Source organism: Physella acuta, unplaced genomic scaffold, assembly GCF_028476545.2.
Source record: "Physella acuta isolate Inbredline_101_S28 unplaced genomic scaffold, ASM2847654v3 ptg001540l, whole genome shotgun sequence".
NCBI classification, from domain to species: Eukaryota; Metazoa; Mollusca; class Gastropoda; family Physidae; genus Physella; species Physella acuta.
The window spans coordinates 37,501-52,020 of NW_026733055.1; the positions used below are offsets into that span (position 1 = coordinate 37,501).

General features: G+C 35.5%; 1 protein-coding gene across 1 annotated transcript in view; it reads right to left on the bottom strand.

Annotated features, from left to right (window-relative positions):
* LOC131928747 (uncharacterized) overlaps nt 1-14,520 on the bottom strand; it is an 80,038-nt gene that overhangs the window by 24,157 nt on the left and 41,361 nt on the right. Inside the window, exons 13-18 of the mRNA XM_059284862.1 lie at nt 9,822-10,006; nt 9,533-9,638; nt 9,009-9,188; nt 8,636-8,856; nt 6,167-6,349; nt 5,748-5,827 (exon numbers count right to left, since the gene is read on the bottom strand). Coding sequence (XP_059140845.1) covers nt 5,748-5,827; nt 6,167-6,349; nt 8,636-8,856; nt 9,009-9,188; nt 9,533-9,638; nt 9,822-10,006 — 955 coding nt within the window. The remainder of the gene's footprint in view (nt 1-5,747; nt 5,828-6,166; nt 6,350-8,635; nt 8,857-9,008; nt 9,189-9,532; nt 9,639-9,821; nt 10,007-14,520) is intronic.

Genomic DNA, 14,520 nt, shown 5'->3' on the forward strand with positions numbered 1-14,520 from the left:
TCGCCCACCAATAACGTCACACTGGAAGGGGGTCCGTAATTTCAAGACGATGTTTGATGAGGAGAAGAGGGTGGGTCCAGATAGTATGAAGTCACACTTTCGTGTTTTAAAAAAGTAACGTTAGAAACTGATTTTTAGCTATTATTTCGCGTTTTAGAAACCTGCTCTAATGAATTGTAACAGAAATATACTGTTATAACCCCCCCCCCCCCCCGCTTACGCCACTGATTACAGCTAAAACATGCTTCTAGATCTAAATGTTTTGATAGATTTAAAGTAGATTTTTAAGTATAGGGCCGCCAGACCCTCACTGCCCCCCCCCCCCCCAAACGAAGTCATTTATGAATAACTAGTTGCTACTGCTGCCAGCAATCATCATTGGCTTGACAGTAAAATATTCACTCCCAGATGTCACACAAAAAAAAAATTACTCTCAATATTGATACAGACATGGATCACATCCTTAACCCAGGTTTATAAATTAATTTTTAATCCTTTGTAAGTAACAACAAAAACATTTTAGTTTTTATTCATGTCTGTTTTTTTTTTTTTTCTTATTTTTCTTTGATCATTTCAGGACTTTGTTCTGATTTTTTTCATAAACCTTTATTTTATAAAAACCAACCTACGAAACAAATAAATACAATAAGAAAGATCTTCACATTGCAAGTGCAAGGACACCAACCAATGAAGTGACAAAATAAACCGGGAGTGATCTCCCCTAAACTTTCTCGAATATTCTAATATAACACTACGGAAATGGCAACTCGGACATAGACAATATTTGTAATCCATTTTAAATTACTAAAATTTTTTGTGATAGAATAGAATCTCGTAAAAAAATTGCACACTAACTGAACGCCAAATAAAATGTGCATAATAGTGCGGGATATTATTAGTACTTAATAAATTCACATGGGGAATTTTTGAGAAATCGGAAATAGCGTACATTACTACTTCCGGTCGACGGAAATTACTCAAAATTTGATAGAACGCAGACACTTAGAACTTTTAGTTACATGTGAAATTTCATTTATCTATCTGAAATAGTACTCAAGTTATAGGCTTTTGAAAAATTCAAAGTAGAAAAAGTTCCACTTTCGGTTATCGGAAATCGCTCAAAAGTATTAGGTGTCAGACGATATAGTGAAGTCAAACGTATTTTCATTACGATTAAAAAAAAAATCTAGCTACCATACTTTACAATACCATAGTAAAAAAGTGATGCTACGTTTGGCCATATTATATCTATCCAGCATTGCTAACAACTATGCTTTTAATGAACTTTTTTTAAAAACTCATATATATATATATATATATATATATATATATATATATATATATATATATATATATATATATATATATATATATATTGTAAAAATTGTAGTTGAGCTCTTCCCTCATACTTATTTACAACATGATCTTCCTTTTGAGGTACTCATTGCGTTCAGACAACTGTGTTGTTTGTAAAGATATGCTTTTTGTCAGTAAACACCATGCGCTTATTTCCCTTGCAACAAAATCTAAATAAAACTGTCAGCAAACAAATCTTTAGAGAAAAAATAACCTCTAACCCTGTACTTTTTTTCTATGTATTGTTCATCTGCGGAAAAATTCAGAGATCGAACCTTACAATAACCTAGGATGTCATATATCAGCGAAATAATAATAAAAAATAGATCATTTAATAGTTGATATTGATAATATTTAAAACTAAGTATAAGGATACTATGATTTTTACATTAAAATGTATATTAAAATTTTCACTCATCCGCCATCAGTACCCCTCGTCCACCAGTCTGAGAACCGGCCTTTCACAATCGGCAAAAGGATGAGCGAATTATTAATAGGGCTGCGCTTTTTTTCAGCGTGCACTTTTTTTCTGTTTGCGTTTTTTTTCTGTTTTCGCTTTTTTCCGTGTGCACTTTTTTTTGTTTGCTCTTTTTTTCGTTGCGCTTTTTGTTTTGCGATTTTTTTGTTGCGCTTTTTCCGTTGCGCTTCTTTCTGTGAAACGTTTGATTGTAGGGGGAATAGAACTTGGTCTTGACGATGGTTACAAAAGTACAATTATAAATAACTTTTTAAAATATGAAAATAAATTTGACATCAATTTTCGATCACCCTTCTTCTTCTTCTTCGTTCTTAATTGAATGTATGGTGGAGGATTTAGACAACAAGTCCAACTTCGTGAATAAACCGGACTGTGGTCTCCATATCAGCAGGTGCCTCATATAATTTTTCCCTGAGTGGGGTGAGCAGGGGCCAGTGTCTGACTCGCGCATGGCTATATAAAGAACATTCCTGAAGGACGTTTCGATCACCCAATTTGGTCCACCCCTGCCCCATCCACCACAGTACACTTTGGGGGATCGGTCGAACAGTTCGTGTCCCCTATTTTGCTATCAAAGGGGAGCAATGAGTCACAGAATTCATTAAAATTTGAAGAATTGCCTATACTTTACACTACAGTTTGTGTAATGGATGTTAATGTTTGCAGAAGAGCGTGGTATAATGACTGTAAAAATAACGATAATCGTACCGCAGCTGCAGTATTTTTTTAATAAACCAAATATCAAGGCAAAAATGCACAAAAATAAAATTTAAATTTAAATTTTTTTTTATTAATTATGGTTGGCTGTGGGCCCCTAAATTGCGGGGTCTGGTGGCACTGTAGTTCCGCCCCTGAGCTGCAGTAGGGGCCTCAACAGTGGGCCGTGTCATCGGGAGCAAACAAGGCGCCCATATGGGTACTATGGCCCCGACATTCATTTGAGAAGAATCTAATCACAGGTTGCATCCATCACCCGTGCAGTAATGTAAACGGTGGCTTCTTGCAACCCTTCCCCCACCCCCCTGACTCCTTGGCTATCGCCGAGGGGTGTTTCTTCCACCATTGCGGATAGCGATCGAAGTAAATTGGGGCTTCTCAGTGGTAGTGTGGACAAACTAGCACCCCAACAACTAACTTGGGGCCTCTATGTTGTAGTGTGGAACCTAGCGCTCCAACAACTAAGCTGGGCGTCCCGTTGGTAGTGTGGACACCTAGCGCCCCAACAACTAAGATCCATGAAATAAAGTGCCGACTTTGTTTACATTTAATTACAGTTTTGGAAAACAAGAAAACGTGTTGGCGAAAAACTCATAAAAAGCTGCGTCAGTTTGCTATGTTTGACTAGAAATCGAGAGTCCGAGCTTCTTACTTCGATAACTTTATGTAGCAAGCTCACAGAAAAACAACACATAACGTGTATCCACAAGCACTCGAATAAATAAATATAATTAGACCGACACTTTAAAAGTGTTCTTATTAAAATGAAAAAAATATAACACAATGTAAATTGAATTTTATCATCATGACAATCGTCCTTGAATTTGTTTCTTCTATAGCTGCAGCAGCTATCTATCTGTGTATCTATCTATCTGTGTATGTATCTGACAAGAACGCTCTAGAGAAAACACAAGCAAATTAAAAACATGCACAGTAAGACGGAAACGAAATATGACGTCACATTTAGCATACAGTAGAAAATAGTATCAAGCCGGAGAGTGCACACAGTAATATGGCGTCATTGATTCTCGAGTAAACATTGAATAAAAAGGCAATTTTGTCTAATCTAATTGGGTTGCGTGAAAGGTTTCATTCATACAATTCTTCGGGTAGGGGCGAAGCCCCACCCCCGGTAGCACGTCTAAGCCTACTCCCCCCCCCCCCCAACTCAAAAGAAATGTCGTCATCGATACTCTATAATAAAATTACAGCCTAATTCATGTGTCTAATCTAAAAAGTGGTTTGCGTGCAGAGTTTCTTTCATGCACTTCTTCGGATAGTGGCTAAGCGCGACACCAGTGTTTCATTCAGACTTTTTCCTCCCCGGAGGGAGGAACTTTTTCTAATCTAAAAAGTGTTTAGCGTGCACAGTTTTTTTCATGCATCTCTTCCGGTAGGGGCGAAGCCCCGCCCAGATTATATATATATATATATATATATATATATATATATATATATATATATATATATATATATATACACATATATACGCCCCCCCCCCCTTCCCCCAGTGGCGTAGCTATGATTTTCGGGGCCCTATGCAGAAATTATTATTGGGCCCCCTACGTTAATCTGTAAATTGTGTATTTTATACGTCCATAGTTGCGTGATAGCGAAACTTGTGACGCCACTAACTGAATGCACATTTTAAAAAGTTGCTCTTGATTTATTTATATTTGTTTTTTTTTCTTTCTTATAAGTATGCAAAGTGATTGATATGTTCCTTGTAGTCCATTTTAGCTGCTTCTGTGTGTTCGATACTTAGGATGGCCAAGTTTCTGACCCAAAGGGCATATCTACACCTTGTTTCATAACATCATCATAATGGAGAGACTTGGGGCGCCCAACTGTATATTAATGCCGAGGCGACTGGAGGACACCCCTTATTTTCTTTAGCCATTGATTATAGTAGCCCTCCGTATACCTAGGGCATGGCACTTATTAAAACAAGTGTATGCGCCGTAGTGCTCACGGGGAGAGCCCGGGGCGCCGGCTGATGCATCTGTGGAGTTTAACCGTTGAATTAAGCAGTAACCCTGACCCCTTGTGCAGGACACCCAATTAACTGACCCTAGGTGCTAAGAAAGACGCTGGGAAACTTTGGGGGGCAAACCGAACCGCCTTACTGTCAAAGGGCCGCTCTCCGAACGAAATTAAAAATATATTTAATGGCAACAAACTACAGGAGTCAGAGTTTCTTTCTGGTTTCTTTTCGAGGGGAGAGGCACTGCTCCTCATGTGTGGGGTTGTGGTAGTAATTTTCACGTTCAGCAGAGGTTTGTCTGAATTATTCTAAACGACTTCCCAATGTTTCTTGGCGATTGGATCATTTTTGTATTAATGCATAAAGGACATGGAGACAGACAAACAAACATCTTTAAGTAGCGACATATTGATGAGAGTTAAATTAGATCAACAAACATATTGTGATTATGGTTAAAACTAGAAAAACATTGACACATTTTCGACATAGCTTGTTGTGAAAATACTGTCCACGGCTGTTATTAAAAAAAATTGGCTCAATTGTAATCATGGATGGATGGAATTTAGGTGAGGACAAAGAGTTGAGAAGGGTGGGGTGCAGGTTTGTGGCGGTGTGGTAGAGTTTTTAGCGATGCGTATAAATTTGCGGGTGCCGGATACCAATCTCACAAAAGAGTCAATGTTCAAGTTTATTTATAGGCTAATTCTCTCAACGGCTTGCCCGACAATGAAACAATGCTTATAGATGGGCCTTGTAACCCCCCCCCCCCCCCCCCAGTAAGAAAGATTTGCGGGCCTTTTTGTTTTGGATTTTTAAAATTACTTCTACAGTAGAAAAGAAACTGGATTTCCGTTTTCTTTTTAAAATTATTTTTATAATACAAAAATTAAAATTCAATATAAAAGTTTTTAAAAATTTTGGGGGAAAAGGGCCCCTATTTGCCTTGGGCCCCTATGCCTTGCTTACGCTAGCTTTACGGTAGCTACGCCACTCCCCCCCCACCCGAATAAAGTCTACTGCCCCCCCCCCCCCTCACAAAATGGAATTTATATAGAAAACATACTTTTACCAGTAACCCCCCCCCCCAAATATATAGTGCCCCCACAGAGAAAAAAGTCTGGAACAATTACTGATGACGATGCAGTTTGTTGATAAGAGGCGCTTATTATCTTGATTGCATTACAATTGATAAGTATTTAAACATCAACATACCTTGATATTAACTGAGTTGATTTTTCAATACTTTCTTTGATCACACAAGGATTGTTCAAACCAACTGATACTAGCTGTACCTGTTCGGTGAAAAAAAAATGCTTTGCTAGCAGGTTGTGTATCTTTTCTACAAAGAATTATTAAACTGTTTTACACTGCTCTTATTACAAGGTTACTAATTTTCTGCTCTTTTATGTACACATTGTTTGCGTTTATTTTGCATGTCTTAGTGGTGGGGGAGGCACTTATTTCCGAAACACGTCCATCGCCACCGCCACCAACCGCAGACAAAATAAAATTTAAATAGAAAATATATACTTTTACCTATGTCTCCACCACCAGAAATTTAGTTCGTACCCCTCTCGAAGGTTTAAAGTGCTTCCCGGAGAAAAATATCTGAAAGAAACACTGGTTCTTACCTTGCATATTTTACCCAATGAATCTCCACTGTTATTTGGCATGATAAACTCTATATCAAAGGGGCTATAGATAGTATTTCTAGCAGTCTGAACATCCAAAAGTATGCGTCCGGTTTTTCCAATGGTTATAGTATCATTACCACTTCCTCCAATACTTAATACTCTTGATGGTGTGTTTTGAGTCTTTAAACGGAAAGAATATTAAAAAATAACCTGAAGTAAGTGCACAATTCATTTTACAAACAATAAAAAAATAAAGTTATATATATATATATATATATATATATATATATATATATATATATATATATATATATATATATATATATATATATATACATTAGAACATGGGTTCCCAAATTGGGGGTCGCAACCCCCCTGGGGGTCGCGAAGGGCTTTCTGGGGGAGGGGGGGGGGGGCGCGAACTGGTAGACTAAATCCGAGCAATGAAAGAAAAAACAAATATTTAGAAGAATGTCTGAAATTTGACTTTACTAACATCACAGGAAATGAAATAGAAAAAAAAACAATGTGTACTGTGCTAAGTTGTTCTTAGTCATGAGTCTATGAAACCTTCAAAACTTAAACATCATTTTGAGACGAGTTATTCGGAACACACCAAAAAAGATATGGAGTTCTTTCGTCGGCATGAAGCTAGTTGCAAACGTCAGTGACTTAATCGAACACGAAGTTTTCTTCAAGGAAACACAGCAAGTATCAAATGAAGTAGCATTATTAATTGCCAAGCAAAAACAATACAAAAGGAGAAAATCTCATCAACCCATACATATTGAAGATGGTGAGATTAATTCTTGGTGATTCCAGTGCAGTAAAGATGCAACAAATATCTCTGTCTAATAATACTATTCAGCGGCCTATAGCAGACATGCCCGTAGATGTTAGAGCAAATTTTGAATTAAATTAAGCTTTCACCAACAGACATTAGTTTGTGTTTGCAGTTGCTTGCCTTTGTGAAATATATTCATTCAGATGATAGCAAAGAAGAGTTGCTATTTTGTGAAGATATTATGGAGAAAATAAATACGTTTTTTTTTAAACTGGAAATTTAAAATGGGAATACGGGTTTGTACAGATGGTGCGCCATCTGTGTTTGGGTCAAAATCGGGCTTGCAGAAAACAGTAAAATATTTAGCTCCCTAACCAAGGGAAATCCACTGCATGATTCACCGGTATGTCCTCGCCATCAAGACTCTTCCGACTCCATTGCTAATAAAAATCGTAAATTATAAATCTGGAGCCCTAAACAGTTCTCTGTTTAAAGAACTGTGCAAAGACATGAATAAAGATCACGAGGCTTTGCTTTTCTACACTGCAGTATGCTGGCTGTCAAAAGGATATATTGTAAATCGTGATTTTTAATTGAAAGATGAAATTAAGTTGTTCTTGGAAGTGCAAGGGAAACAAGACCTTTTGATATACTTTAACGACACGGTGTGGTTGGAGAGAGTATCATACCTAGCAGATATATTCGATATCGACATACAAAATGAAAGAATATAATCTCTTTTCATGATAATCTCTGGGCATTTATACCAGAGCTGCAAAATTGGCGAAGAAAAAAAAATCTTGGAAATATTGCCATGTTTAAGAAACTCTGCAGTGTGGTAGATGAATCTGATTGTGAGCTAAATAAAATATTGAAACAGGAGATTTCTGGGCATCTTAAATCTTTAGAAAACGAACTGCGGCGTTATTTCCCTGAGCTGAAAGAAGAAGAAACTGCATTGATACGTAACCCATTCTCTGCGTCCCTTGATGTTGTAAATTTGCAGAATGACTCCGCGTCATAAGAAAAACTGCTCACACTTTTGGTGTAGTACGCACCATTTATACCCACACGTGAAATTAATTGCCTTTCCAGTTTTAGTTCCTTTTGTGTCTACATATCTTTGCGAGAATAGATTTTCAACACTTTTCCAATTAAAAACAAAACATTGAAATAAATTATATGTTGAGAATGACATGAGATTGGCGTTAACAAAAACTAAACTGCTAATGTTGAGGGTAGTGAATAGCATGAAATTCTACTCATCGTATTAAAACAGTTATAAAAAAACAATTCATTTTGAAAGTCTACAAGAAAATCTAACTTTAGGTCCTATAAATCTTCTTAATTGTTTCGACTTTTTAATTCCATGGGGGTGGCGGGTCACTTACTTTTAGTAAAAGGGGGACGCCACTCAAAAAAGTTTGGGAACCACTGCATTAGAATGTACTAGAAAGTTTATGGGAAATCACTCCCGCTTTATTATTTATTTGTTTCTGGTGATACAATTATGTCAAAATTAACTTCTCAATTTCAGATGCTTACAAGAATTCCCTACAATATGTCTCTGAAGGTAATAAGAAAACGTAGCACAGTGTGCAGACGGTATCTTAAATATATTTAGTAGATAGTGGATATAGAATAAAAATGGGCAGTATTAAAGGATGAACAGATTAACATACCGTTATAGCATCTGCAGATGCAGAACTTGAAACTTGCAGCGACACTTTACCGATTGTAAGCTTATCAACACCCACGAACATTCCAAAATAGACATCATGATTACTACCAACAGTAGCCATTGAATGGTTAGTGGCTTTGACTAAGACCTTGAGTCTAACTGTATTTCTCGTCACATTGTCTTGTTGATTCCAAGAACTGGAGCCTAAGTTGGTTATTCGACCTGATGGACAGAAAATTCGCTGAGGAAACTTTAAACTTCTTTATCTATGTTTATAAATGATAGGCCTACACACAAAGAACACTTTTTATGGACTATTGGAATACATTCATATTATTTGATATCATAAATAGAGGTAGCTATAAATAATTTACCTAAATCAACTCTTGCTATGTCTGTATAGAAAGTGTCATTAGCGGTGATGATATATTGTGGATCAAATTTATTCACACTGGCACATGCAATGTTTTCCCCATACCAAACTGTTAAAGCACACACTTGGTAAATCGCTTGACTATCATTAAAGGGAGCAATGGCTTCAAAGAAATAGTCAGCTGTTGAATATAAAGAAAATAATTGTATTAATGATTGCTTAAGAGGTAGGTTGTTTGATTGTGTAGTACATTTTGATCCCGTTACCACCTGTCTTTTTTGCATGAATATTCATTTAGCGACTTCTAGTAATTAGATAACCGAAAAGAACATACAATTTTTATTAGGAAAAATAACCAAAAATTACAATGATATTGTATTATTTTTTATTAGAATATCCAGTCAATGAAAATGTTAACAATTTAAATAATTTCTTAACATTAGGCCACTAGTTGCAGTTTTTATATTTTATTCACCAGTTGAAACATGACCAGCGGATAGTTTACTTGAAACACATGGAACTTACCCGCTGTGTTTTCTGGTACAATCATGTCTATTTGAACGATAGCTGGCCTAGTTTGGCTTAAACTTGTCCCATTTACAACTGCTACATTGAAAGCTGGTGTCACAGACTGGAGTTAAAAATAAATACAAGTATTGTGAAAATCAATCAATAGAACTATTTTCATGCAATAGGATTAGTACCTAATTCAATCAACAAGATCATGCTAATTAAATAGTTATCACCAATTAATGCAGAGTTTTTTTTCTCAGTAAGATGATTGTGGTTAGACGTAGATTCAATGACTTATTACCCCTGAGGCAGACTTGGCAGTAGCAGTGATTTTCAACTGACCAGCCCAAATCGATGATGATGAAACCATAACTGTGGCTCCAACCCATAACTCTTTACCAATCAGTGAAGTATCATCAAAGAGTGTTATTTGTATCGAAAATGACATCACCCCAGCTTGTGATAGAGTTGAATACTCTCGAGCCACTATAGAAAAGAGAACCGTGTTAATGTCTTAAAGAATTTAGATTCAAATGTTAAAATCTTGGGCAAGTTGGGAGGATGGACCTAAAGAATCAGACATTCCAAGTATTTGTTATTTTATATTTTTGGCCCAGTAGGCTACTGCTTTTGCTACCATTTAGAATATACACTTACACACGTTATGTTAGACTTGTCAGCAGTCATTCAGGCATAGACAATCAATTAAATATTATAATCATATAGGCTACTTTACATTGATCTATAGCAGGAGTCGGCAACCTGCGGCTCGCGAGCCGCATGCGGCTCTTTTGATGTCATGATGCGGCTCTTCGGCTCCATGCACAAATTTTAATAACTATTTTATTTTATTTTCAAAACTAAAAATATTGTTTTGCAACACTCGGTAATAAATTCTAAAATCATAAACATAAACATTAAACATTCGCTATTCTATTCAAATATTTAGGTACTCCCTATTTTCAATGTACTTCCTATTAAACTGTTCATCCCGAATTGAAACATTCAACTTCATGGTGGATATCACAAAGAAAATAAACGAGCTAAATGTAAAACTGCAACTAAAGGAAAACTCAGCCTATGCCTTGCTTGAGAAGTGGATTTATCTAAAAAAAAATTACTTTTTTTTGTTGAAGACACGGAGAGCGGTAAATTACTTGATTTCGAAAAATCTGAAAAACAAATCTAGAAACCAATGCAACTATTAGCATGAATTGCTTCAGCATTACAACAAACAAAACGAAGGATGGATTCACTGAGAGATTTGAGCAATTCAAAACAAATGCAAGTACTCTGACGTTCATAGTAGACTCTCTCAACACAAAAAAATTCGATCAACTTTGAGCTATTTGGGATTGATGCTGGTTCGCTTCAAATGCAATTGCTGGATTTGAAAACATATCATTTACGGAGCGAAAAATTCACAGAACTCAAGAGCAAGTAAAAATATTTGAAGGTCCAGTAAACATGCACGTTAAGTTGCACAACTGGACAGCTGTAAAAGAAATATCGCGAGTTGAGCTAAAATACTATAATATGTTTTGTGCGAAACATGTGTATTTTTTTAAAATATGAATAAATATTATTTCATATTTAAAACTAATATATATATATATATATATATATATATATATATATATATATATATATATATATATATATATATATATATATATATATATATATATATATATATATATATATATATAAACCTAATCCTAAATATTGAAAAAAAATGTTAGTAGCTATTTAAAAACTGATAAATTTTGTAAATTGCATCTTTTGACTCTTCCGTCTCAAAAGGTTGCCGACCCCTGATCTATAGGCCTACAATTAGTGATACACCAAGATTTCTATAATTTACTATGAATTAAAAACATACGCTAGGATAAATTGGTATAGAATAAAGTTTGTGATAGAGATTGTGAGTTGTATAAGTGGCATATGTTTTGGTTAGTTGTTGATGTAAATCTCTAAGTACAAGTAGGCCGAATTTTCTTAAAACAAATAGAGTCAATCAAAACCCCATTTATTAATAATCGTATAGGACTAATGGATATCAGCGCTCTAAACAGTGTCTACAAGAGTCAAGCTAAAGTCGACAATTGATTTGAAAAGTCTATGTAATCGTACTAAAGTTTTGAAAAAAACTTTTTTAAAAATATGGCAAGCGATAAAGTAATAGTTACATTAAACTAAAAGCTGTTTGGGAACCATCGATTATACTAATTTTCATATTTTTGTCATGAATATAAACCGTTGAAAAGCCGTTTATAGTTATTTTATCAATTCAAATGTGTAAAAAGATTGCCCTCAACCTCTAATTGAAGTAAACCGGAATGGCAAGGTTTTCTCCAGATATTAACGAAGATATTTGAAACGAGATTAATGGCCCGTTGAGGAAGGATACAACGGGCGCTAGGTTGATAGTGTAGTCTCTTTTCTCTAAACCAAAACCAAAGCCACCTCCTTAACCTCAAATTGAACCCGAAACGAAAAACGACATTGAAAACAGATTTTTATCCAGAATCGGCATTTTAATTGGATTTAGGCTTGATCTACACTTTGTTACTGCAAATTGATACTAAATAGCCTATAGTCGTAGCCATACTCCTAAACCTTGAACCTAATCTCAATCATGACAAAAGTCGCATTTAGAGTTTCTTTTAGGCGACTCTTCTTATCCCCCACCTCCCCCCCCCCCACACACACACCCCAAAGCACATCTACCGTCCCATTCAACGAAATAGAATTTATATAGAAAATATTCTTTCATCAGTGTCCACCCCCACCCCCGAATATGTCAAGTACCTCCCCCCCCCCCTCCGGGGAGGAAAAAGTCTGAAAGAAAAACTGGTCGTATTTGTAGATCATACAGACAATATTTTTATTCTGCTTGTGTTTTCTCTATAGCCGGCTTTAGACTATTTCCTACTAAAGGCTCCATGTGACGTCATGTTTCGTTTTCGTTTTACTATGAAAGTTTTTACTCTGCTTGTGTTTTCTCTATAGCGTTCTTGTCAGATAGATACATAGATACACAGATAGATACACAGACAGCGAAACTATTAATATAGATCGATACATATGTAGTATAATGTTCACAAAATATTTTTTTTTAAATAAATCGGGAGTGATCTCCCCTAAACGTTCTAAAATATACTTATATAACAACTAGCCGTCCCGGCCAGGCCCTGTCCTGGCTTCTGTGATGCCTTTCTGTTAAAGACCATTACCTGTGTGTTTAGTAATCATCATAAACCCGGCATTGCCCACCCAAACCACAACCAACCAAAACAACAAAACGCAAACATAACGCTAACACAATTACAAATACAAACGAAAACAAAAACCTAACAACAAACCCAACCACAACCACAAACACTAATACAAACACAAAGAAAAAACAAACAAAAAAGCAAACGAAAACAAAAACCTAACAACAAACCCAACCACAAACACCAATACCAACAAAAAAAAAAACAACGAAAAAGCAAACGAAAACAAACCAAATCCAAACGCAAAACCAACCAAAAACACAAATACAAACCCAAAGAAAAAAACAAAAACAAAAACGAAAAAAGAAAGAACAAAAACGAACCAAATCAAAACGCAACCACTAACGCAAACCCACCTAAACACAAAGAAAACACTAACGCGAACATAAACGCCCGGGGCGGAATCACCTGTTTTAGCTTAATGAACGACTATAGTACCCCAACTTATTCACAGTCTTTTGCACTCACTTAAACGAACGCGCCTGTTTCAATTTAATGAACAATTTTAATACTCCAAGCTTATCGGTAAAATACCTACAACATTTGCACTTGATCAATCCCCGCTAGTTATGTAATTATTTTTTTTCCCAACACCAAAACAAAGTAATTAAAAAGTAAATTATTTTCGACTAATGCAATGGTTTTATAAAGGGAAGTAATTGTGTTTTCCTAATTTATCAAAGGGAAGTAAGTGCTATAGGACTAAATAAAGACATAATTAGAATTTTTGTAAAAGATGATATTTTTTTAAAACCTGTGTTTAATGAACATGCCGACAATTATTACTGTAATTTGAAAAATGAAAATTATTTCCCAACACTTTCAATAGTAATTTTTTAACTCATAAATTTAGAGAAATGCGCACGATAATATTATAACACTTTAATCCATCCAAGACCAACGACAAACATGCATTACATACAGAACTGAGCTTTATATATTAGATACGGGGAATGGCAACTTGGGATATAGACATCAATCAACTTTTAATTACTTAGGGGTTATCCATAAATGACGTCACGCTTTTTGGACGATTTTTTACCTCCCCCTCCCCTCTGTCACACATCGTCACAAAAAGCCAGACCACTCCCACCCCCCGTCACACCTCAGCCTACAACCCCCTCAAAATTGTAGTTGAGTTTTTCTTAAAACATCGATATTTTTCCAAAATCTTGTCTGAACTCTGTCATCATAGAGTATTTTTAATCAATGCCTATAACAATGTATTAAAACAGTTTTCTAAAACGCGATATAACGGCTAAAACACGTTTTCTAACATTGCTTTTTAAAATGCAAAAGTGTGACGTCAAACTATCTGAACCCCCTCCCACTCATCACACACCGTCACAAAATTACGCAAAGCGCTCCTCCCCCCCCCCCCCACCCCCCAACGAGTGTGACGTCATTTATGGACGATCTCTTAATCTTTAAAAAAAAAATTTCATAAAAAACGTTTTCATAACAAGCTTTTATGTACTAATGCACTAAAAAGTAGAAAATAAATTATAGACTACTATTTAAATAACTAGAAAGAAAAGCGTGGGTCACTTTAGTATCTATTGGATACCTTCACTAATGTTTAGGAAGAGACCCATGCTTTTCTTTATAGTTATTTAAATAGTAGTGTATAATTTATTTTCTACTTTTTAGTGCATTATTACATAAAAGCTTGTTATTAAAACGTTTTTTATGAATTTTTATTCCTGTACTCTAGAACTTTTG